Genomic DNA, 20,761 nt, shown 5'->3' on the forward strand with positions numbered 1-20,761 from the left:
AAGATATCGAAAACAGTGCTGCCCATCTGTATATGCATACCCGTTTCCGTTGCAGATTTTGATTTAAAGTTTAAGTTAAGTCATGGAGCTCCAATGAAAGGAATGAAAAGAAATACCATGGGGACATGTCATTATTTTATAATCGCTATTTATTTACTTAATCGATTCAACGGATCTGGAAGCGCAACCCTACAGCGAGGATCTGGCCAAGCGGCGTCGCTGCGCAGCCAGCGGAGTGCCCTCCTCGCGCAATTCGGCCAAGAGGGAGTCCTGCCAGGGACGAAACAGGAGGCGCTTTGTCGCCAACAGGGAGGCGGAAGGCAAGCGCAAGTATTGGTCGACGCGGTGCCAAAACTCCTGCGGCTCTCGCACCACACTGGCCACAAGGCCACACTGGAGGGCAATGCTGGAGCTCGCTTGATCGCCCAGACGAAGCAGCCAGTGGACGTGTGGCACAGTCCAGCCGGGACCCACCTTGGTGCAGGGATCCAGGTGCGAGAAAGCGGGCACAAAGGCAGATAACTCCGTTGCGAAGACCAGATCGCACAGGCTGCACACGCTCAGGCCCAGACCGACGCACTGCCTCTCCACAAAAGCCACTAGGAGTTTGCGGTGCACAAGCAGCTTCTTGGCCAGCGAGCGCATCACAAAATTGGCCGCCTTCTCATGGATGTACTGCTCCTCGGCATCACCACTGCCCACAGCTTCTTCGTGGGAAGCGGTACGCCTACTCCTATTCTCCAGACCCTGTTTGAGAGCCAACGGTTCCATCTCACCGCCACATGCTGCAGAAAACTCGCCCGAGAGCACGACCACCTTAACGGCGGCGTCTGCACTCGCCAGGTCCAGGGCGCGCATCAGCTCGTAGAGGGTTCGGCGTTGCCAGCGCCGCTGGAAGCGTATGTGGAGCAGCCCAGAACGCTGTTCGACGACCAGCTCCCTGAAGTGCTTGCAGCTCTCGTTTGTGGCCATCGCTGAAGACTGCGTGATAGAGACTGTGGCCAAGTGATAGAAGACAAGAGCCGTAAGCATCTGCGCTTATCACGCGGTCAAAGTGCAGGCTTCTTTTCTCCGCGCAACTGCGCTCCTCCGCATCTCGAAATTACCTTCCATTCACGCATCTCTTAAACTCAATTGGGGGCGCCATTCCAACAACAGTTTGCTTTCATTGGTGTGTATGCTAAATATATGCTATCTTTGTGTTAATCGTTGTGTCCAGGCTGGGCCATCAGATGGCTTATCTATGTTTCTCTCAATCTGCTAGTTGCGCAATATAACTCTTTCAGTCTGAGATTGTGGGCCTTCAAACTCTCGAAGTCGGGGGGACTTTAATATATATGTATATACGTAGGTTTAATGCTTAAAATGTACAAGTGCCTCTTAGACACACCCTTCGGAATAAATAACTAATGGGCTACAATCAGTGCTCGTCCAGGTGCGAGAACTTTTTGCGCAGCTTCTCGCGCCTCTCCTTCTTCACATGACGCCAGGGCTTGGCCGCCGGATCATTGCCGGCTACTAGGGACCCGTCGTTGGCCAGGCGCACGTTAGGGAAGTTAGTGCGTCCTTTGACGTGGGCGTGCGTAGGCTTGTCGGAGAAGAATTGGTTGTCTAGCTCCTTGGACGTGCTTTTGTTGATCTGCGGAAAACGCGATCAGTTAGCAAAGGAATCACGTCTAGTGCAAAGGGCAAATCTCACCCGCATGGCTCGCTGCTGTTGGCCGGGCAGCTGTGATTCCTCGATGACCCTGCGCTGGCGTTCGGGAAAGGTGTGATACTCGGTCTGCGGTACAGAGGGCGGGCTCATGGCGTAGAGCAGTCTGCCATTGACGTAGTCTTTAAGCACATACCTGGCGGAACGCGCCTGATCCGGCTGCCCGTTGGAGGTCATAAAACCGCGATTGTCTGGAAAAGAGCGAGAAAGAGTGCGTTGTGAAATACTGAAATGCGTGCGCAAAGCATTGGCACTTACATCCATAAGCCAGCAGCAGCTCCTCCGAATGCGGTGGCCTTTCCATGTCCTCGCCTTCCAGCGGCTTGGCTATCACAATACCGTATTTGTCTTCAAGGACGTGGCGCGGAATGCGCTCGCACAGCAAGTTGACGGCGGGAACGTGATCGCGCATTTGGTCAATGGGCAGGATGCCGTTGAGCAACATGTCCGCCTTGGTTAACACAAAACTCGGCATCACCAGACCGGGACAGTCGCAGAGCAGTATGTCCTTGTCCAGGAAAAGCGTCTGGAAGCGTTTAGTTTTGCCCGGCGTGGCCGAAACGGACACCTTCTTCACTGTCATCAGCGAGTTGATGGTGCTACTTTTGCCAACGTTTGGGTAGCCGACCATTCCGACGGTCACGTGCTGCTCTGTGTGCCGGGGACCGGTGTAGATGTTTCGCAGGAACTCAATGAGCTCCAGGCGGGACAGCAGTCGGGGACTGTTCTTGTCCCCGGGCAATCGTGGCAGCTCATCGTTTTGAGTCTCGGGAATCGTCTTATATTTCTGCTCGATAACGTTCAAAGCGTCCTCCACGCTATCCAACGACTGTTTTATCTCCTCAACTGCTCTGCGCAGCTGTTGCACCTCGGGAAAGGAATCCAGGCACTCCTCCGCCTCCCGCTTCAACTCCTCCTCTACCAGCGTGGCCGAGTAGAAGGCCGTGCGAATACCCTCGCTGTCAAAGTACTCCGCCCAGTGGCGACGCTGTTCCTCAGTGAGCAGGTCCGACTTGTTTACCAGGATCATGTTCATCTTGCTAGGTTCCACCTCCTTTACGTAGCGCTCAAGGTCGGCGCTGCGGAACAGCAGCGGATTACGGGCGTCTACGATCTGCACAACGACGTCAGATCGCTCCACTACGCGCCACAGCTGCCGCCAGAACTCCAGGTTCTTCTCATACGGAGTCATCAAGATCTCCTCGTCCTCCTGCAGCAGCGCCAGGTCGCGGCGCCAGTCGAGAAATGCCTCGTTCTCGGCTCGCACTAGCTCCTCGGCGCTCGTCTCCTTGGTCCACTTGGGCCGCCGCGGGATCTTGAGCTGGTCACGGTGCTCGTCGTGCTTCTGGTGCATGCGCTGCTCCTGCGTCTTGCTCAGCAGTCCAACGCGCTGCTTGGGGTTCACGAACGTGATGTTCAGCTTCTCGGCCTGGAACTCAGTGCCGGCCAGCTCAGCCGTGCGCAGGAAGGCCTGGAACGACGACTCCTCAGTGACAGAGGACAGGTTGAGGCGGCCCCAGTCGTAGCCATCCTGCAGCTCGGTGGTGTGCAGCTGGTAAGGATCGAAACCGTGTTCACAGTGTAAGATCGAATGCATATGTATGTATTTTCTACGAGTGCTCTTACCATCGTGTCGTTGTCCACCTTGCGGCGCTGAGTGTGTCCGAAACGATCCTTGATCAACTGGCGGCCCAGGTTGGGGGCGCCGCCCTTGTTCTTTTTGCCCATGGCGCAGTCACTATATTCGCAAATCCACAGAAGAAATAATTATTTTGATTGTCAAAAACACGTGCAATGTTTGCCCGAAATGCTATCGAGGTCTATCGTGAAATCGATATGGCGAGATTCGATTCCTGTCGTCAATCGATATTTACAGGTCGAGTTTAAATTTCAATTTGCATTTTTTGGAATGTGGCAACGCTAAAGGAGCGGGTAAATTTAAACATTTACCCTCTGAACATTACACATTATAATTGACTTTTCTGCTAGCACTTTTCTGTTGGCTTTAGATTTATTTTTGGTACACAATCGCAGGTGGTTCGGAATCCCGTTTGCTCTCTTACGTTGGCTTTGGACTTAAAACTAGGTCTTGAGATGTCAGGTGGGAGCTACAGATGGATCAGTACGGGTCGGAATCTTCCTCGCTGTCGCTATCGCCATCCGCCCACACAATGGGCCACACGGCGTTGCGCGAGCAGCTGCCGCCTAAGGCCTTGCAGAACGTGTTAAAGGTGCTGGCCTGGGTAAAGCCGAGGATCTCGCGCTCCTCGTAGATGCGGTACGTGAAGGTGCTCTCGTAGGTGCCCACAAAGTAGCGGGCGTAGGCGCAGACCAGCTGGTCCACCACCGCCACGCCCCCATCCTTCAGCTCCCTTCGTTGGACATTCGACTCCGGCGCGAAGTGCACGAGGCGGAAGCGGTAGAAGAGCTCCTTTAGTTCCATCAGCTCGTATGGCGTGGCGTCAGTGGCCAGGAACACTGTGGTCATGTTAAACCCGCGCAGCAGCTGCTTGACCTGCTGGGCAGCCGCCTTCAGGGTGGGAGTGGTCGCATCCCGCGAGCGAACAAAGTCGCCCCGCCTTAGGTGGGCGCAGAGGTAATCGCCGCCCTTGGCGTTGCGCTTCGGCCGCTCCAGCTCCCACATGGCGGGCCGTTGGACACCGGCCGAAGCATCTGTGGTGTCCAGGGCCTGCCGTCGGAAGTCGGCGGCCACCTGTTCGAGCCGACGGGCGAAACGCATGGAACGCCGGGCCTGCCAAAAGTGCTCGTCGCCCCAGTGGTCGTGAAGCACCGTTTCGGCGCTGAGCAAAGCGTACGTGCGCATGTCGTCGACGTCCTCCGGTCCCGCCGTGTCCTCGTCGATCGCCTCGCGAAGCAACTTCTCCAGCAGTCCGGCGCTGCCCTGGAACCGAACGCAGTGGAAACGCCCCACGCGCAGCTCCGCCTGCTGCAGCAATGGTCCTCCCGACAGGGATCCCTCGCTGCACGGCTTGTCCGTGACGCGCTCGAACTTGTCCCGAAATATGCCCTGTTCTAGCATGACCTCGTAGTGCTGCAACCGGAAAGCGTGCCCTACATGGACCAGCGGTGCGCCAGGATTGCCGAATAAGCGCTGTTCGGCCAGGAATTCCTCGTAGTCCAGAACGGGCGCGTAGCGACGCAGACTGGCCAAGTCGAAGAAGTGGCTCCAGGGCAGTCCAGATTGCTGCAGGCCCTGCGAGTGCCAGTGGTAGAGGCGGGGCCACGGCGGCAGCACAAGGCGCACATGGCGAAAGCGCCTTCTCCTCTGCAGCCGGCGCACGAACACCGCCATGCGAATATAGACGTCTCGGCGCAGGTTGAAGCCCTCGGAGATGTTTACGTCGTAAAGGATATACACGGCGCCCCTCATCCCGAGCACCTCAGGCGGACAAGTCGCTGGCAGTGGCAGGATCTCCTGCAGGAACCCTTTGACGCAGGTGCCGCTGCTTCCCCGGGAATCGCCAATTTCCCGCTTTGCAGTCCCATTCCGGACGGCGGCATCCGAGCCGGTCAGCAGATGGAGGAGCAGGAGCAGCGCCGGGAACCCAAGCCTGGGCCAGCTCCCTCGCATTTTTGGTTTGGAATGGAGTGGCTGTGGCGGCGGTCAGTAAAAAACCCTAACGCATTTGGTATTTTACACGGGAATAAAACAAAGAAAAACATATGACTTTGATTTCTAACAACGGACAATCCACTCTTTCCAATATTTTAGCAGCTGTACAGATAAAACCTATAATTTTTTTTATAAAAAAAGGCCTATAGAAAACCCATGTACATTACGGGAGTGATACACCATAACTTTGCAAAAAAAAACCACACAGCCAAAAAACTTACAGTTTTGTGCAGCTTACGATCCCAACTAACGACCCATATCACTTTCCTGCTGATTTTGAAAAATTTATTTTTTTCCAAAATTTTGCAATTTCGATAAGGGATAACATCAAGAAATTTTGCGAAAAATGTAAAAAAATTTTCATTTCCAGCCTGGAACGCCATTCGATTGCAATTTTTATTGCGAGTGCAACGAGGTATGGCACTTAATGATGGGGCTGTTATTTACGTTGTGGTGAACAAAAAACTGGCAGAAAACCAGGATATCAGTAATAGTGTTCTTATCAAAAAATCCGCATTCTCATAAGGTTGTTGCCGAGCTCGAATGCAAATCGATGTCTATTTGCACTATTATTCCCAACGATTTCCATATAGCACCTGCTTGAATGGGTCTTTAAAAAAGCGTATGTAAAAAGCTGCGCGAAAGCTTCGCTCGCTAATCTCGAACAGCTGAGTGTGCAAAACATTTCGTATTGGCGTTCTGGCGTTTTGGGGCCGTCTGGATGCCTCACTCAGTCAGATACGAGATACGGAAGCCCAGCGAACGGAGGAGGGCGTGAGATGCGGACGCCGTGCGTGACCACAGTACAAACTAGATTACATTAAGTTAGACTAGCTAATCCCAAGCTGAACCCAGGCCCCTTTCCCGCCGTCTGGACCCCTCTACCCCGTCCGGAACGCTCTACGAAAGCAAGTAACTAACTAACACACCACTCACCGGGCAGCAACAACAGAAACGAAGATGGAGGGGCGACGGGCGGCACGATCTGCTCGGTCACGCTCTCGTTTACGAGCGACGTAAGGTGTTTGCGTAGTGACTGGCGCGGGAGAGCCAAACGTGCCGTTATTCTTCATTCATCAATGGCGAGCCTCCCCCTCGTGCACCCGAACCCACACGCCTGTCTCGTTACGTAAAGTCCTTGCAAAAAAAACTTCCACTCTCGTTGCGTGAGAGGAAATCCAGGAGCTGATTGAGGGTCACTGGGATGCTTCGTACAGAGTTCACTACTCGACCAAATTCGTAGAATGAATTTCGTAATTCGGGAATGTTTTTCCCCCCGCCATATATACATAAATACTCAGTCTCGTGCCTGTCAAGATCCCAATGTGCCCAATGTGCACCCCTCCCTTTTGTGAGCGGCATGCACATGGTGTTGGTGCCGCTCGCTCGGCTGAGGGTCAAGATCGCCGCAAAGAAATGCTCGCGAAGCCTAATATTTGTGCATCCCGCGACTGCCATGTTTGAATTTAGCATTCGCAAACTGCACTCATCCCACTCATCGTGCAGTTTCAGTGCGGCATTCGGCGCAGGCGAACAGCCCATAGCGATATCGAAACCCCATAGCCACAGGCCACATACCAGAGAGCACAGATCACAGCAAGTACCCTCCATATTAAGTACCATGGCCAGCTCCTGTCCCCGCGGCGCGCATTCAATGACCTTCGAATATTGCTAGGAAGGCCGACCTCCCCTTCGTCGTCGTTGCTGTCGTTGTTTTGGTTTAGGTTGAGCAATAGTCTAAGACCCGCCCGTTACCCTTCTCCATGTCTCCTTCCGGGCAGCATAAGTGATGGTGCCTGCGGCCGTCAAGCTGTTGCAGGCCTCGCTGGGCCAGTGGCGTCGAGGGAGCAAGCTGCATCCCATGGCCAAGGGCGCGCTCACGTACGCGGTCATGTGGCCGGCGGGCAGCCTGATCCAGCAGGCTATGGAGGGACGCAAGCTGCGTAAGTAATTAATCCGCACCAATCGCATCCATAACCGTTTCCTGCTCTTCATCCGCAACCTCTTTCCTCGCTGACGACGATCCGCAGGCGAGTACGACTGGGCCAGGGCGTTACGTTTCAGCTTGTTTGGAGCTCTGTACGTGGCGCCCACTCTGTACGGCTGGGTGCGGCTCACCAGCGCCATGTGGCCGCAGACTAATCTGCGCACGGGCATCGTTAAGGTAAGGACTCAGACTCAATCCGGCTCCTCAGTCGCAGCGGACCAAGCTCAACCGCCTCTTTGCAGGCCATCACGGAACAGCTTTCCTACGGACCATTCGCTTGCGTAAGCTTTTTCATGGGAATGAGCTTGCTGGAGCTGAAGACCTTTAGTCAGGCCGTGGAAGAGACGAAGGAGAAGGCGGCGCCCACGTACAAGGTATGGCCTATCCCGTTGCTTGCTGCTCCCCTCGCTAACATCCAACTCATTACTAACCCTCCAGGTCGGCGTATGCATCTGGCCTATCCTGCAGACCATTAACTTCTCGCTGGTGCCGGAACACAACCGCGTGGTGTTTGTAAGCATTTGCAGCCTGATGTGGACCATTTTCCTGGCGTACATGAAGACGCACCACGAGGAGCAGTCGAACTCCGCGGTTCTGCCTTGTACATAGTTACCTGAGTCGTATTTGTTACCTTTTGTGACTCCCAATTGTTAGGCCAATTGTTGAATTAGATAGCGGTAGCGTATGTTAATCCGTATTTTAATGGGGCCTGTTAAATCCATTAGCTGCTTAGGCTAGGCGGGGATCGTCCCACAATCAGCTGGCCCACCCAAAGCGACGACGGGGGCGAATAGCTATTTACCGTCTCTACAATCCAGTCCACGTAGGCCGACACCTCGGTGAAGACGCCCGGAAACGGTGGCCGTGCACAGGGCTTTATGCTCCAAGAAACAATGCCCACCTGGGTGTCGGAGCCAATAAGAAGCAGCGGGCCTCCGGAGTCGCCGCTGCACTGGCCTTTTCCACCTTCGGGCAATCCCGCACAGATCTGGCTGTCGTGCAGATAGGTCTGATGGCGCTCGCTGCACTCGGTATCGCTGAACACTTGCAGTTTGACCTTCTGCAGATGCTGCTGGACCACGCCGCCCGTCTACAATTGAAAGGTTCAGTCGATAGTCAAGGAGTCTGAAGGAGGAATGGCTTCTCTCTTACCGCATTTAATCCCCAGCCCGCGAGGACAGCACTGGCGTTTCCGGGCGTGACTTGTCGAGGCTCCGGCAGACGCACCGGCTGGACAAACTTGCTCAAAGCGACGGACTGCGCTAACTGCAACAATGCGATGTCGTTGACGTACTTGTCCTCCGGCTCGTACCCTGGATGGACGAAGATGGCGGCCACGCGGGCCACCTGGCTGGAGTTTCGCGCCAGCATCTGGCTGCCGTACTGCAGGTCGAGCTGCTCTGGCGAGGAGCCTCGCACGCAGTGGGCGGCTGTCAGGACCCAGTACGGGTTGAGCAGCGTAGCGCCGCAGGAGTGACGTCCGCTCTTCGCGCGTCGCAGCGAGACCACAAAGGGAAACTCCCCCGGGCCAGCTGTAGTGCCGTTGACGATTTTTCCATCCTCGCCAGAGGCTCCTGCCAGAAGGAAGGTTGCCGTGTAGAAAAGTGCGAGCCTTGCTAGCCAAGCCATGACGGCCATCTATGTGCACGGTTCACAGGTAGAGCAGGGCAATTTATGGAATATTGGGGCCCGCATTCGCTTGTGGGTTTTATGTGGGTAGAGCTGGCCATGCAGTTGTGGGCCTGAAGTATTAGCCATGCTAATGAGATGCCAACCGCGCGATTGTGACTCCGCAGGGCCGAGATTGCGATGGCGGGCCCACTTTTGTGGCAAAACTTCAAGGTGTTCGTCACCCGCTACCCGATTATGCGCGGCATGATATCGTACAGCCTGATCTGGCCCACGGGCAGCCTCATCCAGCAAACGGTTGAGGGCAGGCGCTGGGGTGAGTCGGCATTCTTTCGAGCAGCTCTCAGCTCCTTATCCTTCTCGTCTTCATCTTACAGGCACCTACGACTGGTGGCGCGTGCTCCGGTTCAGCATGTACGGTGGTCTGTTTGTTGCTCCTACCCTCTACGGATGGGTCAAGGTTAGTGACCGTTTACATGGCTGCTGTTTAGGTCTACTCCTATTCCGATTGCTCCTCAGATTTCCAGCGCCATGTGGCCGCAGACATCGTTGAGGACGGGCGTCATTAAGGCGGCGGTGGAGACGATCTCGTACACCCCCGGCGCGATGACCTGCTTCTACTTTATCATGAGCCTCCTGGAGTCCAAGACGGTGGAGCAGGCGGTAGCCGAGGTCGGCAAGAAATTCCTGCCCACGTACAAGGTACTCTTTTGGGATTCGAGGGAGAACTGCCGCCTAACCCACCAATTCCATCGCTCTTGCAGGTGGCTCTGTCCGTATGGCCACTGGTGGCCACCATCAACTTCACCCTGATCCCCGAGCGCAACCGGGTGCCATTCATCAGCGCGTGCAGCCTGTGCTGGACCTGCTTCTTGGCCTACATGAAGCACCTGGAGCACCACGAGGTGGACGGGGCCATTTGATGGACATGATCGTATTTCTCAAACAGCATTAAATAAAATAGTAATTATTGAACGAAATGAATGGAATTAAAAACCAAGAACGGTATTCTGCACTAAGTACTGGTCACACTGGGCTCACCTAGGGGTGAAAAAATATCGATTGTGCATGGGTTTGTTTTATATTTAAACAGCATTTTGCAAAATAGCCCCTCTTTCCGAAGATCAACAAGCCTAAAGTAATAAATTTAATAAAAAGGTATTTTGAAATAATTCGCGGTATATCGACCGAGCCCCACCACATTTCTTATCGACACTGTCCCATCGCTAGCCCCACCTAGTTGTTGCTGCATTTTTTGGGTGTGTGCGTTGTATTTGTTTACTGACAATCCCCAGAAAAGAAACTCCTCTGCTCCAACTGCGATCCCTCGAGACCCAGGACAGCAGCATGCGCGAACTTAACAAGCAGCAGTCGCAGGACACCACGGACTCGGGCGTCGAAAAGGGCGACTATCCGCGGGCCACCAGTAAGTGACGCACTCAAGCATGCGGGCCGATCTGCATTTGCATCCAAATACTTTCAATGCCCAATTCCCTTTCCAGATGGCGTGGTCTTCGGCGCCATAGTTACATTCGCCAGCTTTTTCGTGCTGATGATGTCCTTTTGCTCGCCGTACTGGATCGAGTCCTACGAGGAGACGCGGGCCAGCTTCAAGAACATGGGCCTGTGGCAGTACTGCTTTAAGGACTTCGTGTACCCCAAGTACGCGTTCTTGAAGCAGTTCACCGGTTGCCACAACATCTTCTCGCACGTGAGTACAGCAAACTGGCCGGTTCTTATCCTTGTCCTGATCTTCTCCCACTCGTACAGGAGTATTACGTTATCCGTGAGTATCTGCTGCCCGGCTGGCTCATGGCGGTGCAGGGCTTCGTGACCATGTCCTTCATCATCGTGTTCCTTGTGCTGGCCCTGCTCTCGCTTACCATCATCCGACTGCCTCTTAAGGCCGTTCTGCAGTACGAGTGGCTGCTCGTCCGCCTCTCCTACATGGGCACCGCCATCTCGTGTATGTATCTGCCTCCCGCCCAATAAGTACTAGCTAAACAGCGGTCTCCCACAGCTCTGTTCATGTTTTTGGCCGTATGCATCTTCGGGGGCTGCGCCTACCGCCGCGACTGGATGATGTACCCCAAGTTCAACGTGCTGGGCTGGTCCTACGCCCTGGCCGTTGTCACCTTCATGCTCCTTGGTCTAGCCGCTCTGATCCTGCAGCGCGAGGCCCGGCAAGCCTACGACGCCCGCGGCGAGCAGAAGAACCTGGTAATGCAAATGGAGATGCAGGAGCCGGGTTACCAGCCGCCGCGCCACCACCACAGCCAGTCGCGGAGCCTGCAGGGCTACATATAACAGCTGTCCGCCCGACTTCCATACATTCCGTTCCGATTGGATCTTAGCTTAAGTTTTCAGACGCAATCTCGTGCCTCGAATCTGCGCAATCGACGCCGTCCATAGTGCCTTTAACAATCGACCATATGTATCTATATACACGCCGACTCAGCCGAGATCAGCTCGTATCCGTTTGTAATTGTATTAAATAGCACGTACAGCTAAACGTAAGATCAGTGCGACCAAAAAGATCCACTAACTTTTTACACATCTACCATTATACTTTTTATATAGGCTCAAAAATGTTTACAGCTTAAATTTTTAGACCATATTCCACCTTTTATAAGCAAACTGGTGTAGAGACATATCAACATTGAATTAAATGTATTATTTGAACTTGCGAAGCTAAACGTACTGATCAGATTGATCATCTCCGCCCTGGTTTCCCCATCATGACCCCCAGCTACATGTTCCTGGTGATGAGGTGCGGATGTGATCTACACCTAATATGTTTATGTTTGCCTTATCGAACTGATAGCGCCTCCGCTGATTGCCAATTGTTAGTTTGGGCTGCTGGCTCCCAGACTCGACCCCTCGATTCAGTGAGTTTCGTGCGCTCTGTTTCTTCTCATCTGATCTGCGATGACTCAGTTTGGCCTGCACGGCTGCAGCTACATTCTGTTCTGGTTCCTTCTCGCCTGCGCGGCGGCGGACCTTCAGGAGAATCAGCAGTCGCGCATCATCAATGGAAGCGTGGCCAAGGCGGACGAGACGCGCCACCTGGTCTCCATCCGCCTTCTCCGCCACGACAACAACTTTGGAAGCGGCCACATCTGCGGCGGGGCGCTAATCGCGCCCAGAAAGGTTCTGACCGCAGCGCACTGCCTGTACAAGTAAGTAGTGATCCCACCATGGGGTGCCCGCTCCCTTTTGATCGAACTCATGCCAGCAGCAATCAGAGAAAGCGCTTTCGGCGGGCCAGCGAATTCGTAGTGGTTCTGGGCACGCTGAACCGCTTCGAGCACCGCAATGGCACCATCGTGTCCCAGGTGAGTTCCATGGCCTACATGCACACCTTCAGCCCGGACAGCATGCGCGACGACGTGGGCATCCTTTTTCTGCGCACCGGGCTGCCGATGTCTCCAGGCGGTGGTGTCCATCTCACAGTGGCCCCCATCCAGCTGGCGGGCCAGATCACGCCCCCCGGCAAGCTGTGCCAGGTGGCCGGCTGGGGTCGAACCGAGCAGGTGAGTCGGATTTGTAGAGCCGTAGGCAAGCCATTGAGCCCGCAGCTTATCTGACTCTTTCCCAGAGCTCCCTCTCCAACATCCTGCTGACGGCCAACGTGAGCACCATCCGGCACCAGACCTGCCGCATGATCTACAGGTCCGGCCTGCTGCCCGGGATGATGTGCGCAGGACGCCTGCAGGGCGGCACCGATTCTTGTCAAGGCGACTCCGGCGGACCGTTGGTGCACGAGGGCCGTCTGGTGGGTGTGGTCTCCTGGGGCTACGGATGCGCAGAGCCGGGACTGCCGGGAGTCTACGTGGACGTGGAGTACTACCGCCAGTGGATAGAGGGACGCAGCGGGGCTCCCCATTCCAGGCTGGCTACCGGACTGTTCCTACTCCTGCTCCTGCCCCTGCTGATGCGGTGCTCGGGGTCGTGGCTATAGCCACCATTTCGGCATCCATGCCAGTGCTTTAGTCTATGTAGTAACTATGTTCTAAACAAAATATTCATAATACACATTCACGTACAATGTAGCGACAGCTCTGAATCTAAGAGCTACCGTATGCAAACCTATGTATGTATCTATCTTTCGAATCACTTTTGGTACCTCGAATGCCATTCCGCAGCTATCAGTTATCTACAATCTACAAATCTGGACGGTTTCGAAAGAGTCGGATAATTACAACGACCTCTTCGTATCTTGTCGTGCAATGAAACGCTTTCCACTCAACAATCAACATTTATTTACAGCGAAACACACTTAGATTCGGAAACACGAGTCAAGGAACAAAGCAGGGTGACTTGGCCACGGGCATGGCACCTAACAGTTGCGGCAGTTGCGCCGCGAGCAGGGCTCCTCTCGCCGATCGTGGAGGCGCACCAGGTCCTCCGGCTGACCGTAGGCGATGTTCGGCAGGCATCGCGACTGGGTCAGTAGCAGGGAGAACTCGCGGTTGCAGGCCGCGTTCTCGATCCGCTCCATGACCCGGCCAACCAGCAGCTCCACGGCCTCCTTGACGTTGGCGCCGGTGCAGGCGCTCGTCTCGATGTACGGCAGCCGGTAGCGTCGGCAGAGGGCCGCCACCTGGTCGCGACTCACCACGCGCAGCTGCAGCAGGTCGCACTTGTTGCCGCAGAGGACCACGTCGGGGTCCTCGGAGTAGGCGTGCGTCCGCAGCTGCGACAGCCAGTTGGCCGTCTCCAGGAAGCTCTTCTCGCTGGTCAGGTCGAAGATGAGCAGGAAACCCATGGCGTCGCGGTAAAACGCCGTGGTTAGTGAACGGAAGCGCTCCTGTCCGGCGGTGTCCCAGATCTGCAGGTGGATGCGGTGGCGGCGTCCGCGGGAGTTGTACAGCTGAAGGATGCAAAAAAAAGTGATGGGTCACTAGGGTTCGGAAATGATAGTGATGTGGTTGCAAAATCCTCGTGACTCTCAAACCGACTTCACTAGGATTGTGTTGGCTATGTTAGGTGAGTCCCATGAAAAGGATCACAGGATGATTAGCCGCTTGAACTTACCAGCCGCTTTTCGCGGAAGTCGATGCCCACAGTGGAGATGAACTGGGTGTGGAACCGGCCATCCGTGTACTGGTAGAGGAGACAGGTCTTTCCCACGCCGGAGTCGCCCAGGACGAGGAACTTGAGCAGGTAATCGTAGTCGATGTTGGCGCCCGTCATAATGGCCGTTCGTAGCAGCGCGTTTGGAACGTTCAGGACCGCAGACGCATCCCGTCCGCCTGGAAGCAGGGAAACGAATGAGCTGCCCGTTCCTGTACAGCTCTCCCAAGCAATGGTTGTCCCCCAGCTACCAGCTTCCTGCCTCCTGCCCCTGCTGTCTATCCACTCGCCACTCTTCCTCCTCTTTTGTGTAAGACCGGGCTTAGGCTGACAGGAGCGGAGGCGGGGCACTCTAATCGGGAGGCATCTTCGTGAGCGTGGCTCCCACCCACTGCCAGCTGCCACCCCCATAATGCGACCCACTTACCCACACCACACCATCTCGCTGCACCGTGGCAAATATTTGAAACTCATTAAATCCCGATTTATTGATTTTCTGTCCCGTTCCGGGCGAAATTCGGGCGTGTGGAGTGGGTTCGATGGGTCGCGATGGCGGGGAATCCCTTTCGCCCGCTTCCGCATCAATGGACAAGCCGATCGAGATTTCGAGCATTCCCGCTGGAAGCGGCGCCCAACGGTATGTCGCTCGGCAGAACAGAGAGAGATGACAAGGGGCAGTAGAAAAGTGGAAAGTGGCTGGAGCATAGGAAGGCTAACCCCGCCCCTGCCCCGCTAATTAGACCAACGGCCAACGCTCAAAATGACGCGATGCGGTGGGCAGGAGGAGAGAACGTGCAGCATCTCTGCACCCTGGCTTCCTTCCCGCGCTAAGCGGATTACGGTCGCTGCCTGCGGTTGAAGTGGTTGCTAGACAACGGGGCCTCCGTCACTGGAAAGTAACAACAGAGATCGAAGTAATAACTGGGACCGCGCTCCCAGTGCGCCTTCTGCGCATCCCGAATCCGGCAGCACTCAATGGAATCCTGCCTGCTGATGTCTTGTAATCTAATTTCCTCCCGTTTCCGGCAGCTGTCTCACGTCTCCGGCCCCTATTTCCGAATCCGCTGCCTCGCAGAGGGAGCACGCATAGGTTACAGTCGTCTGCTGCTCGCCAAGTCTCCCAGGGGGAGATGGTAGGCGGGTGGACAGTGGTTGGTGGGCAAATCGAATTAGCATGCACGCACAGCCATAGCCATCCCACTCGGCTGACGGTTAATTTTAAACCTTTATTGATTCGCAAGATCTTGCGGGGCTCAGGTGGGCCTAGCGACGGAAATAGCCTCCCGTTTCCGGGGGTGGTGTTCAACATGAGGGGGGTGGGCTAAGGCGAGTGATGGCAATTAGGAGCAAACCACAAGGCCTCCACTCAAGGACGTCCTCCCAGCTTCCTTCCGCCCTTTCAGCGCGTCCAGCTGCACTAGGACAAGGACGGCTTCCAATTAAAGCTAGACCGCAGTGCCGTAATTAGCTGCAGCTGCCGCGTTTCTGCCGAGCGATTAAACATAGCCACCGCCACCTTAGCCCCTTAGTTCCTCAGCTCACCTGTTCACCGGATCCGGCTAATTGCAGAGGCTCAGGCTCAGGAGGCGCGGCACGCATTTCTGCTCCGACGCCCGCCGTCGACTTTGGCGCCCAAGGCGGCTTCTTTCGGCACGCCGCACGCCACTCGTCACTCCAAGGATCTGGAAGGAATCTGCGATTCAGCTGACTGGACCAGACTGACTGGGCGGGCAACCGTTATTTTTAGCGCGCGCAATTCGTCCGCGCGGGGGAAGGGACCTTCAACCACCTTGCAGAGGTTTGCTAAACGAAAACAAGCGACCCACGAGGACTTCGAAAACTCCGAGGCTGTGCGGATGCTGCGGATGCAACGCAGTGGATCCTCTGGGCGGTGCGCTGCCCGACCTGTTGCCATGCGCTGCCCAGCACAGACTACAGGGCTCGTTGGCCGCCAACAGGCAGTCCCTTTTCCGAGGCTCAGCTTTCAGCCAAAGCTTGCGCCAGCTTTCAAGCGCTTCCGCGCGCGACAGGTGCGCCGCACAGGTGTCCTTTCCCACGGGAACGTGGTTATTTCGTGAGTACTTCGAAGCACTCTCGAGACATAATCCCTCGGGCAACTTTAAGAATGGAACGGCTTTGGACGGAGCTTCCGCGGGACGGCGCCTAAGCTTTGCTCTCCGACGAAGGCTTCAAAGTCAGGAGTGTATCCCGTGCTCGAATAGTCCACTGTTTCTATAATCCTAGTGTTCAGCAATCAAATTTCGTGTTACTAAATAACACTGAGCCACATTTTTCAGTAAATTGAAGTTTGCGCGCGCAGAGCTATCGATAAGTATCGCGAGATAAACCAGTGCTGTAAAGCGCCGCCATTTAATTGCACTTATCGAGTTTCTTGCGGGCTCGGGATTTGCTTTGTTTTTTTTTTTTGAATCGGTGCGGAAACTTCTCGGTTGAGGTTTTATTCTCTATTTACTGGCCATGGACAACGCAAGCTCAACTTTTGGCCAGTCGGACTTCGACTGGGACGCCATCAACGTGGGTGACTACCAGTTGGATCACTCCCAGAACTTTTTCGGTGCGTATCCAGGCCACCGCGTCCAAGCTGAGAAAACGCGCCATTTTTGGCCGACCATTGCTGACCATTTCCCGCATTTCCCAGCAGCACGGGCCAACAAGGAGAACAACAGGAGCCTCAGCAATGTTAACCCCCTCCTGCTGTGCACCACTCCGCAGAAGATCGGCCGGGAACAGCGCGATGGTGACTTCGATGGCAAGCTGATTAGTGCTGGGGATCTCAAGAAGGAGTCCCCCAAAGACACGACAGAGGCGTCCAAGGATGCACTCACTATCAAGCCCAAAGTTGAGCCCCACGATGTGCCAGAACTCAAGTTGAAAACAGAGCTCCAGGAGCTGGCTCAAGTGTCCCCACTTGACAACGGCCCAGAGCCGCAGGACGACATCAAACAAATTGTTCCGCTCAACTGGGGCAAGGATGGGGACGATGATGAGAAGCACATGACGGAGGCCGATCAGCACTTGGTCCACCAGGAACGTCCTCCCGGCGTCGGGGCCAAGCTCCGCCTGGAGTGGTCACCCCCACGCCACCGCGAGCACGAGGGAGCCGGCGCCTCTGCCACATCCGCCGCCCCCAAGGCATACCAGTTCAAGGACGTGTACGAGAGCAAGCGGCAGCAGGCGATGCGCAAGCGCTCCGAGGAGGAAAGCAAGGCGCGCCAGTTCCACAGCCGACCCATGCCCAACTTTAAGGCCATGCACAAGCGCATGAACGAGCTGGCAGTCATCCACAAAATCACCGTCCCGCGCACGCCCGAGACGCTCAAGCACAGCCAGTCGAACGTGGAGCGGCGTCGCGACGACGATCCGGCCGACCAGGCGCGACTGCATCCGGCTGGTACCCGCTCCAGACCCTTCCACCTGCGCAGCGAGCAGCGCGTGCGCGACCGACGCGAGTTCGACGCCGCCGTGCAGGTCAGCCTGGAGCAGAAGAAGAAGGAGGTAAAGACTAAATCTAGTAGCCCTTAAGCATTGGTTCCGAACACAAGCAGATAATTTTCGAGCTCAGGGCCGGAATTTCATTTATGTGATTTATGTGATGTGTGCTGCTGGTTTAGGTGGTTTCTTAGCAACTGACCGTGTGTTTAGTCATTAACTTGAAGAGGCTTAGTTGTTCCTACATTTTTTCAGAATATATTGTTTAATCCAATGTAATAAACCATTTGCAAATGACCCCCCTTCGAGGGCTCAGTGTAAGCACCGTTCGTTAAGTTCAAAAAGTGCGTTCCCACCGCCACGGGGAGTTTTCCAACACCAGCGCGCCGGCATTTAGCTGCGATCCGCGAGCGGCCACACTGCGCTCGAAAAATAACGTATTTCTCCAAGTATTGCTGCCAGCCCCAAAACCTCTCCTGTGCCCAAACACGAGACCCAAATTCAAGGGCCGTACGGCAACTATCCAAGAACGCCCCAGTTCTCCAGTGCAGCAGCCCCAGGTCGGGAATCCGACGCTCGACAAACAATAACACGGGCGGTGGGCAGAGCGAGACGGAGCGAGCTCAGTTTGTTTTTGTTGCTGTGGTGTGAGTGAGTCATGACGTTTCGGACGGCGTAGAAAAGCCAGTTACAGTCAACCGTCGAACATTGCATAAAGCGGGAGCTGTTGCCCTGCATTCCGGAACCAGGATCCGCCAGTCGCCCCACTTCCTCACCGTTTGCCAGGACCTGCAACAGCTGCGCCCAGTCCGCACACACCGAAGCACGCACGTACACACACACACACATTTCTGGAGGAGCTGTGGCACCGAGTGTCACACCATACACACACGGCGCGAGCGCACGCACACCACTGCAGCAGGCAGTCTGTCGTCACAGTTGGCTACATTTCGACTCGGATTCGGACTCGGATCGAGCTAGCTGAGCAGCAACTTTCGCCGCACTCGAATCGAAGTTAAGCCCAAACCAAAAGCAAAAGCCAAACCCAAGCCGAGCCCAAGCGCCTATTATCGTCATGGTGGACCGTCTGGTCAACTCGGAGGCCAACACGCGCCGCATCGCCTCCGTGGAGAACTGCTTCGGGAGCTCGGGCGTGCCGCTGGCGATGCAAGGTCGCGTTCTGGTGGGCGAGGGCGTGCTGACCAAGATGTGTCGCAAGCGGCCCAAGTCGCGCCAGTTCTTCCTGTTCAACGACATCCTGGTGTACGGAAACATAGTGATTGGCAAGAAGAAGTACAACAAGCAGCATATCATGCCGCTGGAGGAGGTCTCGCTGGAATCGATTGCCGACAACCAGACGTACAGAAACGGCTGGTACATCCGCACCACCACCAAGTCGTTTGTGGTGTTTGCGGCCACCAGCACCGAGAAGCAGGAGTGGATGGCTCACATCAACAAGTGCGTGGAGGACCTGCTGCGCAAGAGCGGCAAGAAGCCGGTGGAGAACCACGCCGCCGTTTGGGTGCCCGACACCGACGCCAGCGTCTGCATGCACTGCAAGAAGACGCAGTTTACTTTCATCCAGCGCCGGCATCACTGCCGCAACTGCGGCGCTGTTGTCTGCGCCGGCTGCTCGGCCAAGAAGTTCCTGCTTCCGCAGCAGAGCACCAAGGCGTTGCGCGTCTGTGACGCCTGCTACGAGCGCTTGAAGCACGTGCCAAGTTCCCTTGGCTCTGGCGAGGACTCGGCAGCGGCTACCGGCGCTGCCTCCGGCAACAAGCTCAACACAACAGCCGGCGACAGCTCCAACGATGAGGACTCCGACGAGGAGACTGCCTCCCCTGGTGGCGAGTCGCACGATGAGCCGCGCTTCTACGGGGACAACAGCGTGCTATCCGCCGTCGAAGACTCCTCGACGATAACCTCGCCCTCCTCCGCCACCACTGGCAGCTTGGAGGCTCCCCAGGTGACACCGAGCGTCCAAAGCTCCCCGGCTGCCGTTGCGACGACGGGCAGCCACTGTTGAACGGACCACATAGCGAATGATTATGATTATGGTAGATATCGCAGAAAAGCTCTCACCCACCCACAACGCATATCCCGATACCTTGTAGACACGAATCGCGGTGTGACGAAGTCTCCTTGAACATGCCCAACATAGCCACTGTACATTTGAACAACCGACGATTCCCGTCATCTTCATTGCAAGACCTTCGGACCCAATTTCGGATCTTTCATTATACCTATGCGTTAGATAAAGGACGTGCAAAATTTGAGGCTTATCGAGTTCTAAGTTGGGAGAGTCTAGAATAGAACGTTGCTCGTGACTGCGACCTTGCAGTGGCTCCGTTTTGGTTTTTTATTCTTCTCGTTTTACATTTTCCGCGAATTCCGCTGAGCGCGATAGCCTTATCAGCCAAGTGGCTGCGACGGTTGCTGCTGCTCTATTATTCGTTGGCAAACAAACGGTCTGATGATGTGAGATGTTTCCCATATCTGCTCACAAGCAGCCCAGCCCTGCCCTACCCAGCCCAGTCCAAATGCCGGCTTATCGTTCTGAAACTCCCGTCGTGACTCAGCGGTACAGAGCAGCCGATAGGGTTAGATGGCCATTGAGAGCCCATTTTTGCCTCCGGGCGTTGAATGAGTCAGGCGGACAGTCATCCATGCATCTCTCCGAGTGGCCAGAGACAAAGGTTGCGTACGCCAGGTTCAGTCGCAATTAGAATGCACTACAGCAGCAATCAACACATACTCATCACCTTTCCACTGCACCAGACCGCCGACGACCAATGTGTACATTTCAATGCTAATCCGTGTTCCTTTCCGCCTTTGCCATTGCAGCAAGACGAACAACGGAAGCGATGCGAGCAGGAGGAGATTAAGGAGCTGCGCAAGATGACGGCATTCAAGGCTCGTCCGAATCCATTTAAATAGTGCTCGACGGAACCAATCGACTACCAAACGTTTGATAGCCCTGTCCAAATTTAAATGAAGTGAAGTCGATGCTACACATAATCGTGTTTACCGATGCATAGTTTTACCAGATTAACACAATTTTTGTCTCTTAACATTAACATTACTTTTACGCATATATCGTTCCCGTTTTTGGCGGATAAGAACCACTAAAATCGTATGTTTGGCGAGAGGATAAACTATATGGATATGTATACAACATAAGCAATTTGCAATTGCGATCATTAACTGTTTTCTATTTGTACAAAGCCCAAAAAACAATAAATTAATACTGTAAATTGAACAAGACTGCCAT

At 55.0% G+C, this 20,761-nt stretch overlaps 11 protein-coding genes across 22 annotated transcripts; 6 read left to right on the plus strand and 5 right to left on the minus strand.

Annotated features, from left to right (window-relative positions):
• Positions 1 to 133: 133 nt before the first annotated feature.
• On the minus strand, positions 134 to 1,003 carry CG14787 (uncharacterized protein). The gene has a single exon (NM_130558.3). It carries the CDS (start codon positions 970 to 972, stop codon positions 190 to 192), a length of 783 nt encoding a protein of 260 aa, NP_569914.2. The 5' UTR covers positions 973 to 1,003; the 3' UTR covers positions 134 to 189.
• A 167-nt stretch (positions 1,004 to 1,170) lies between these two features.
• Ns3 (Nucleostemin 3) lies at positions 1,171 to 3,547 on the minus strand. Of its 2 annotated transcripts, none has more exons than NM_001297850.1 (4): positions 3,341 to 3,547; positions 1,973 to 3,266; positions 1,700 to 1,905; positions 1,171 to 1,639 (listed from the first exon to the last, which is right to left on the minus strand). In NM_001297850.1, exons 1-4 carry the CDS (start codon positions 3,440 to 3,442, stop codon positions 1,421 to 1,423), a joined length of 1,821 nt encoding a protein of 606 aa, NP_001284779.1. In that variant the 5' UTR covers positions 3,443 to 3,547; the 3' UTR covers positions 1,171 to 1,420. The 2 variants fall into 2 exon arrangements, with proteins under 2 accessions (NP_001284779.1, NP_569915.1); NM_130559.3 differs by having other exon boundaries at positions 1,307 to 1,639.
• A 142-nt stretch (positions 3,548 to 3,689) lies between these two features.
• Positions 3,690 to 5,323, minus strand: O-fut2 (O-fucosyltransferase 2). Its single transcript, NM_130560.4, has one exon. It carries the CDS (start codon positions 5,304 to 5,306, stop codon positions 3,834 to 3,836), a length of 1,473 nt encoding a protein of 490 aa, NP_569916.1. The 5' UTR covers positions 5,307 to 5,323; the 3' UTR covers positions 3,690 to 3,833.
• A 137-nt stretch (positions 5,324 to 5,460) lies between these two features.
• CG14777 (uncharacterized protein) lies at positions 5,461 to 8,019 on the plus strand. 5 transcript variants are annotated; one of them, NM_001297853.1, is made up of 5 exons: positions 5,461 to 6,260; positions 7,130 to 7,291; positions 7,379 to 7,512; positions 7,578 to 7,709; positions 7,774 to 8,019. In NM_001297853.1, exons 2-5 carry the CDS (start codon positions 7,138 to 7,140, stop codon positions 7,942 to 7,944), a joined length of 591 nt encoding a protein of 196 aa, NP_001284782.1. In that variant the 5' UTR covers positions 5,461 to 6,260; positions 7,130 to 7,137; the 3' UTR covers positions 7,945 to 8,019. The 5 variants fall into 5 exon arrangements, with proteins under 5 accessions (NP_001284782.1, NP_569917.1, NP_001284781.1 ...); NM_130561.3 differs by having other exon boundaries at positions 6,076 to 6,260; NM_001297852.1 differs by having other exon boundaries at positions 6,076 to 6,256.
• CG14778 (uncharacterized protein) lies at positions 6,820 to 9,941 on the plus strand. The gene is made up of 5 exons (NM_130562.2): positions 6,820 to 6,944; positions 9,132 to 9,280; positions 9,342 to 9,424; positions 9,484 to 9,666; positions 9,729 to 9,941. The coding sequence occupies exons 2-5, from the start codon at positions 9,145 to 9,147 to the stop codon at positions 9,885 to 9,887; spliced, it is 561 nt and encodes a 186-aa protein (NP_569918.1). The 5' UTR covers positions 6,820 to 6,944; positions 9,132 to 9,144; the 3' UTR covers positions 9,888 to 9,941.
• CG32808 (uncharacterized protein) lies at positions 8,020 to 9,144 on the minus strand. The gene is made up of 2 exons (NM_166886.2): positions 8,488 to 9,144; positions 8,020 to 8,425 (listed from the first exon to the last, which is right to left on the minus strand). The coding sequence occupies exons 1-2, from the start codon at positions 8,971 to 8,973 to the stop codon at positions 8,057 to 8,059; spliced, it is 855 nt and encodes a 284-aa protein (NP_726740.1). The 5' UTR covers positions 8,974 to 9,144; the 3' UTR covers positions 8,020 to 8,056.
• Positions 9,942 to 9,992: 51 nt separating the features above from the next.
• pck (pickel) lies at positions 9,993 to 11,652 on the plus strand. 3 transcript variants are annotated; one of them, NM_166887.3, is made up of 5 exons: positions 9,993 to 10,122; positions 10,195 to 10,390; positions 10,467 to 10,675; positions 10,735 to 10,930; positions 10,985 to 11,652. In NM_166887.3, exons 2-5 carry the CDS (start codon positions 10,312 to 10,314, stop codon positions 11,269 to 11,271), a joined length of 771 nt encoding a protein of 256 aa, NP_726742.1. In that variant the 5' UTR covers positions 9,993 to 10,122; positions 10,195 to 10,311; the 3' UTR covers positions 11,272 to 11,652. The 3 variants fall into 3 exon arrangements, with proteins under 3 accessions (NP_726742.1, NP_001033820.1, NP_569919.2); NM_001038731.1 differs by having other exon boundaries at positions 10,083 to 10,122; positions 10,467 to 10,930; positions 10,985 to 11,644; NM_130563.4 differs by lacking the exon at positions 9,993 to 10,122 and having other exon boundaries at positions 10,175 to 10,390.
• Positions 11,653 to 11,848: 196 nt separating this feature from the next.
• On the plus strand, positions 11,849 to 13,054 carry CG14780 (uncharacterized protein). Its single transcript, NM_130564.3, has 3 exons — positions 11,849 to 12,143; positions 12,203 to 12,497; positions 12,563 to 13,054. Exons 1-3 carry the CDS (start codon positions 11,893 to 11,895, stop codon positions 12,923 to 12,925), a joined length of 909 nt encoding a protein of 302 aa, NP_569920.2. The 5' UTR covers positions 11,849 to 11,892; the 3' UTR covers positions 12,926 to 13,054.
• A 156-nt stretch (positions 13,055 to 13,210) lies between these two features.
• Positions 13,211 to 16,301, minus strand: Rab27. Of its 2 annotated transcripts, none has more exons than NM_166888.3 (3): positions 15,583 to 16,301; positions 14,002 to 14,121; positions 13,211 to 13,837 (listed from the first exon to the last, which is right to left on the minus strand). In NM_166888.3, exons 1-3 carry the CDS (start codon positions 15,637 to 15,639, stop codon positions 13,304 to 13,306), a joined length of 711 nt encoding a protein of 236 aa, NP_726743.1. In that variant the 5' UTR covers positions 15,640 to 16,301; the 3' UTR covers positions 13,211 to 13,303. The 2 variants fall into 2 exon arrangements, with proteins under 2 accessions (NP_726743.1, NP_569921.1); NM_130565.4 differs by having other exon boundaries at positions 14,002 to 14,219.
• An 88-nt stretch (positions 16,302 to 16,389) lies between these two features.
• Positions 16,390 to 20,747, plus strand: mei-38 (meiotic 38). 3 transcript variants are annotated; one of them, NM_001347750.1, is made up of 3 exons: positions 16,390 to 16,615; positions 16,703 to 17,556; positions 20,335 to 20,747. In NM_001347750.1, exons 1-3 carry the CDS (start codon positions 16,519 to 16,521, stop codon positions 20,425 to 20,427), a joined length of 1,044 nt encoding a protein of 347 aa, NP_001334676.1. In that variant the 5' UTR covers positions 16,390 to 16,518; the 3' UTR covers positions 20,428 to 20,747. The 3 variants fall into 3 exon arrangements, with proteins under 3 accessions (NP_001334676.1, NP_001284783.1, NP_569922.1); NM_001297854.1 differs by lacking the exon at positions 20,335 to 20,747 and having other exon boundaries at positions 16,700 to 17,809; NM_130566.3 differs by lacking the exon at positions 20,335 to 20,747 and having other exon boundaries at positions 16,703 to 17,809.
• rush (rush hour) lies at positions 17,879 to 20,747 on the plus strand. Of its 2 annotated transcripts, none has more exons than NM_130567.3 (2): positions 17,879 to 19,547; positions 20,335 to 20,747. In NM_130567.3, the coding sequence occupies exon 1, from the start codon at positions 18,566 to 18,568 to the stop codon at positions 19,514 to 19,516; it is 951 nt and encodes a 316-aa protein (NP_569923.2). In that variant the 5' UTR covers positions 17,879 to 18,565; the 3' UTR covers positions 19,517 to 19,547; positions 20,335 to 20,747. The 2 variants fall into 2 exon arrangements, with proteins under 2 accessions (NP_569923.2, NP_001284784.1); NM_001297855.1 differs by having other exon boundaries at positions 17,928 to 20,186.
• Positions 20,748 to 20,761: the final 14 nt, after the last annotated feature.

Source organism: Drosophila melanogaster, chromosome X (assembly GCF_000001215.4).
Source record: "Drosophila melanogaster chromosome X".
In the NCBI taxonomy this organism is placed as follows: Eukaryota; Metazoa; Arthropoda; class Insecta; order Diptera; family Drosophilidae; genus Drosophila; species Drosophila melanogaster.

Coding starts and splice junctions, on each gene's coding strand:
- CG14787 (NM_130558.3), bottom strand. CDS start 972: ATGGCCACAAACGAGAGCTGCAAGCACTTCAGGGAGCTGGTCGTCGAA.
- Ns3 (NM_001297850.1), bottom strand. CDS start 3,442: ATGGGCAAAAAGAACAAGGGCGGCGCCCCCAACCTGGGCCGCCAGTTG. Junction 3,267..3,340: donor AGGTGGACAACGACACGATG/GTAAGAGCACTC, acceptor GATCCTTACCAG/CTGCACACCACCGAGCTGCA. Junction 1,640..1,699: donor AACAGCAGCGAGCCATGCGG/GTGAGATTTGCC, acceptor CGTTTTCCGCAG/ATCAACAAAAGCACGTCCAA.
- O-fut2 (NM_130560.4), bottom strand. CDS start 5,306: ATGCGAGGGAGCTGGCCCAGGCTTGGGTTCCCGGCGCTGCTCCTGCTC.
- CG14777 (NM_001297853.1), top strand. CDS start 7,138: ATGGTGCCTGCGGCCGTCAAGCTGTTGCAGGCCTCGCTGGGCCAGTGG. Junction 7,292..7,378: donor TATGGAGGGACGCAAGCTGC/GTAAGTAATTAA, acceptor GACGATCCGCAG/GCGAGTACGACTGGGCCAGG. Junction 7,710..7,773: donor AGGCGGCGCCCACGTACAAG/GTATGGCCTATC, acceptor CTAACCCTCCAG/GTCGGCGTATGCATCTGGCC.
- CG32808 (NM_166886.2), bottom strand. CDS start 8,973: ATGGCCGTCATGGCTTGGCTAGCAAGGCTCGCACTTTTCTACACGGCA. Junction 8,426..8,487: donor CGGGCTGGGGATTAAATGCG/GTAAGAGAGAAG, acceptor TTTCAATTGTAG/ACGGGCGGCGTGGTCCAGCA.
- CG14778 (NM_130562.2), top strand. CDS start 9,145: ATGGCGGGCCCACTTTTGTGGCAAAACTTCAAGGTGTTCGTCACCCGC. Junction 9,425..9,483: donor CCCTCTACGGATGGGTCAAG/GTTAGTGACCGT, acceptor ATTGCTCCTCAG/ATTTCCAGCGCCATGTGGCC. Junction 9,667..9,728: donor AATTCCTGCCCACGTACAAG/GTACTCTTTTGG, acceptor TCGCTCTTGCAG/GTGGCTCTGTCCGTATGGCC.
- pck (NM_166887.3), top strand. CDS start 10,312: ATGCGCGAACTTAACAAGCAGCAGTCGCAGGACACCACGGACTCGGGC. Junction 10,391..10,466: donor CGACTATCCGCGGGCCACCA/GTAAGTGACGCA, acceptor TTCCCTTTCCAG/ATGGCGTGGTCTTCGGCGCC. Junction 10,931..10,984: donor CATGGGCACCGCCATCTCGT/GTATGTATCTGC, acceptor GGTCTCCCACAG/CTCTGTTCATGTTTTTGGCC.
- CG14780 (NM_130564.3), top strand. CDS start 11,893: ATGACTCAGTTTGGCCTGCACGGCTGCAGCTACATTCTGTTCTGGTTC. Junction 12,144..12,202: donor GCAGCGCACTGCCTGTACAA/GTAAGTAGTGAT, acceptor TCATGCCAGCAG/CAATCAGAGAAAGCGCTTTC. Junction 12,498..12,562: donor GCTGGGGTCGAACCGAGCAG/GTGAGTCGGATT, acceptor ACTCTTTCCCAG/AGCTCCCTCTCCAACATCCT.
- Rab27 (NM_166888.3), bottom strand. CDS start 15,639: ATGCGTGCCGCGCCTCCTGAGCCTGAGCCTCTGCAATTAGCCGGATCC. Junction 14,122..15,582: donor TAGCCGGATCCGGTGAACAG/GTGAGCTGAGGA, acceptor TACCTGCTCAAG/TTCCTCGTCCTGGGCGACTC. Junction 13,838..14,001: donor ACTTCCGCGAAAAGCGGCTG/GTAAGTTCAAGC, acceptor TGCATCCTTCAG/CTGTACAACTCCCGCGGACG.
- mei-38 (NM_001347750.1), top strand. CDS start 16,519: ATGGACAACGCAAGCTCAACTTTTGGCCAGTCGGACTTCGACTGGGAC. Junction 16,616..16,702: donor TCACTCCCAGAACTTTTTCG/GTGCGTATCCAG, acceptor ATTTCCCAGCAG/CACGGGCCAACAAGGAGAAC. Junction 17,557..20,334: donor TGGAGCAGAAGAAGAAGGAG/GTAAAGACTAAA, acceptor TTGCCATTGCAG/CAAGACGAACAACGGAAGCG.
- rush (NM_130567.3), top strand. CDS start 18,566: ATGGTGGACCGTCTGGTCAACTCGGAGGCCAACACGCGCCGCATCGCC.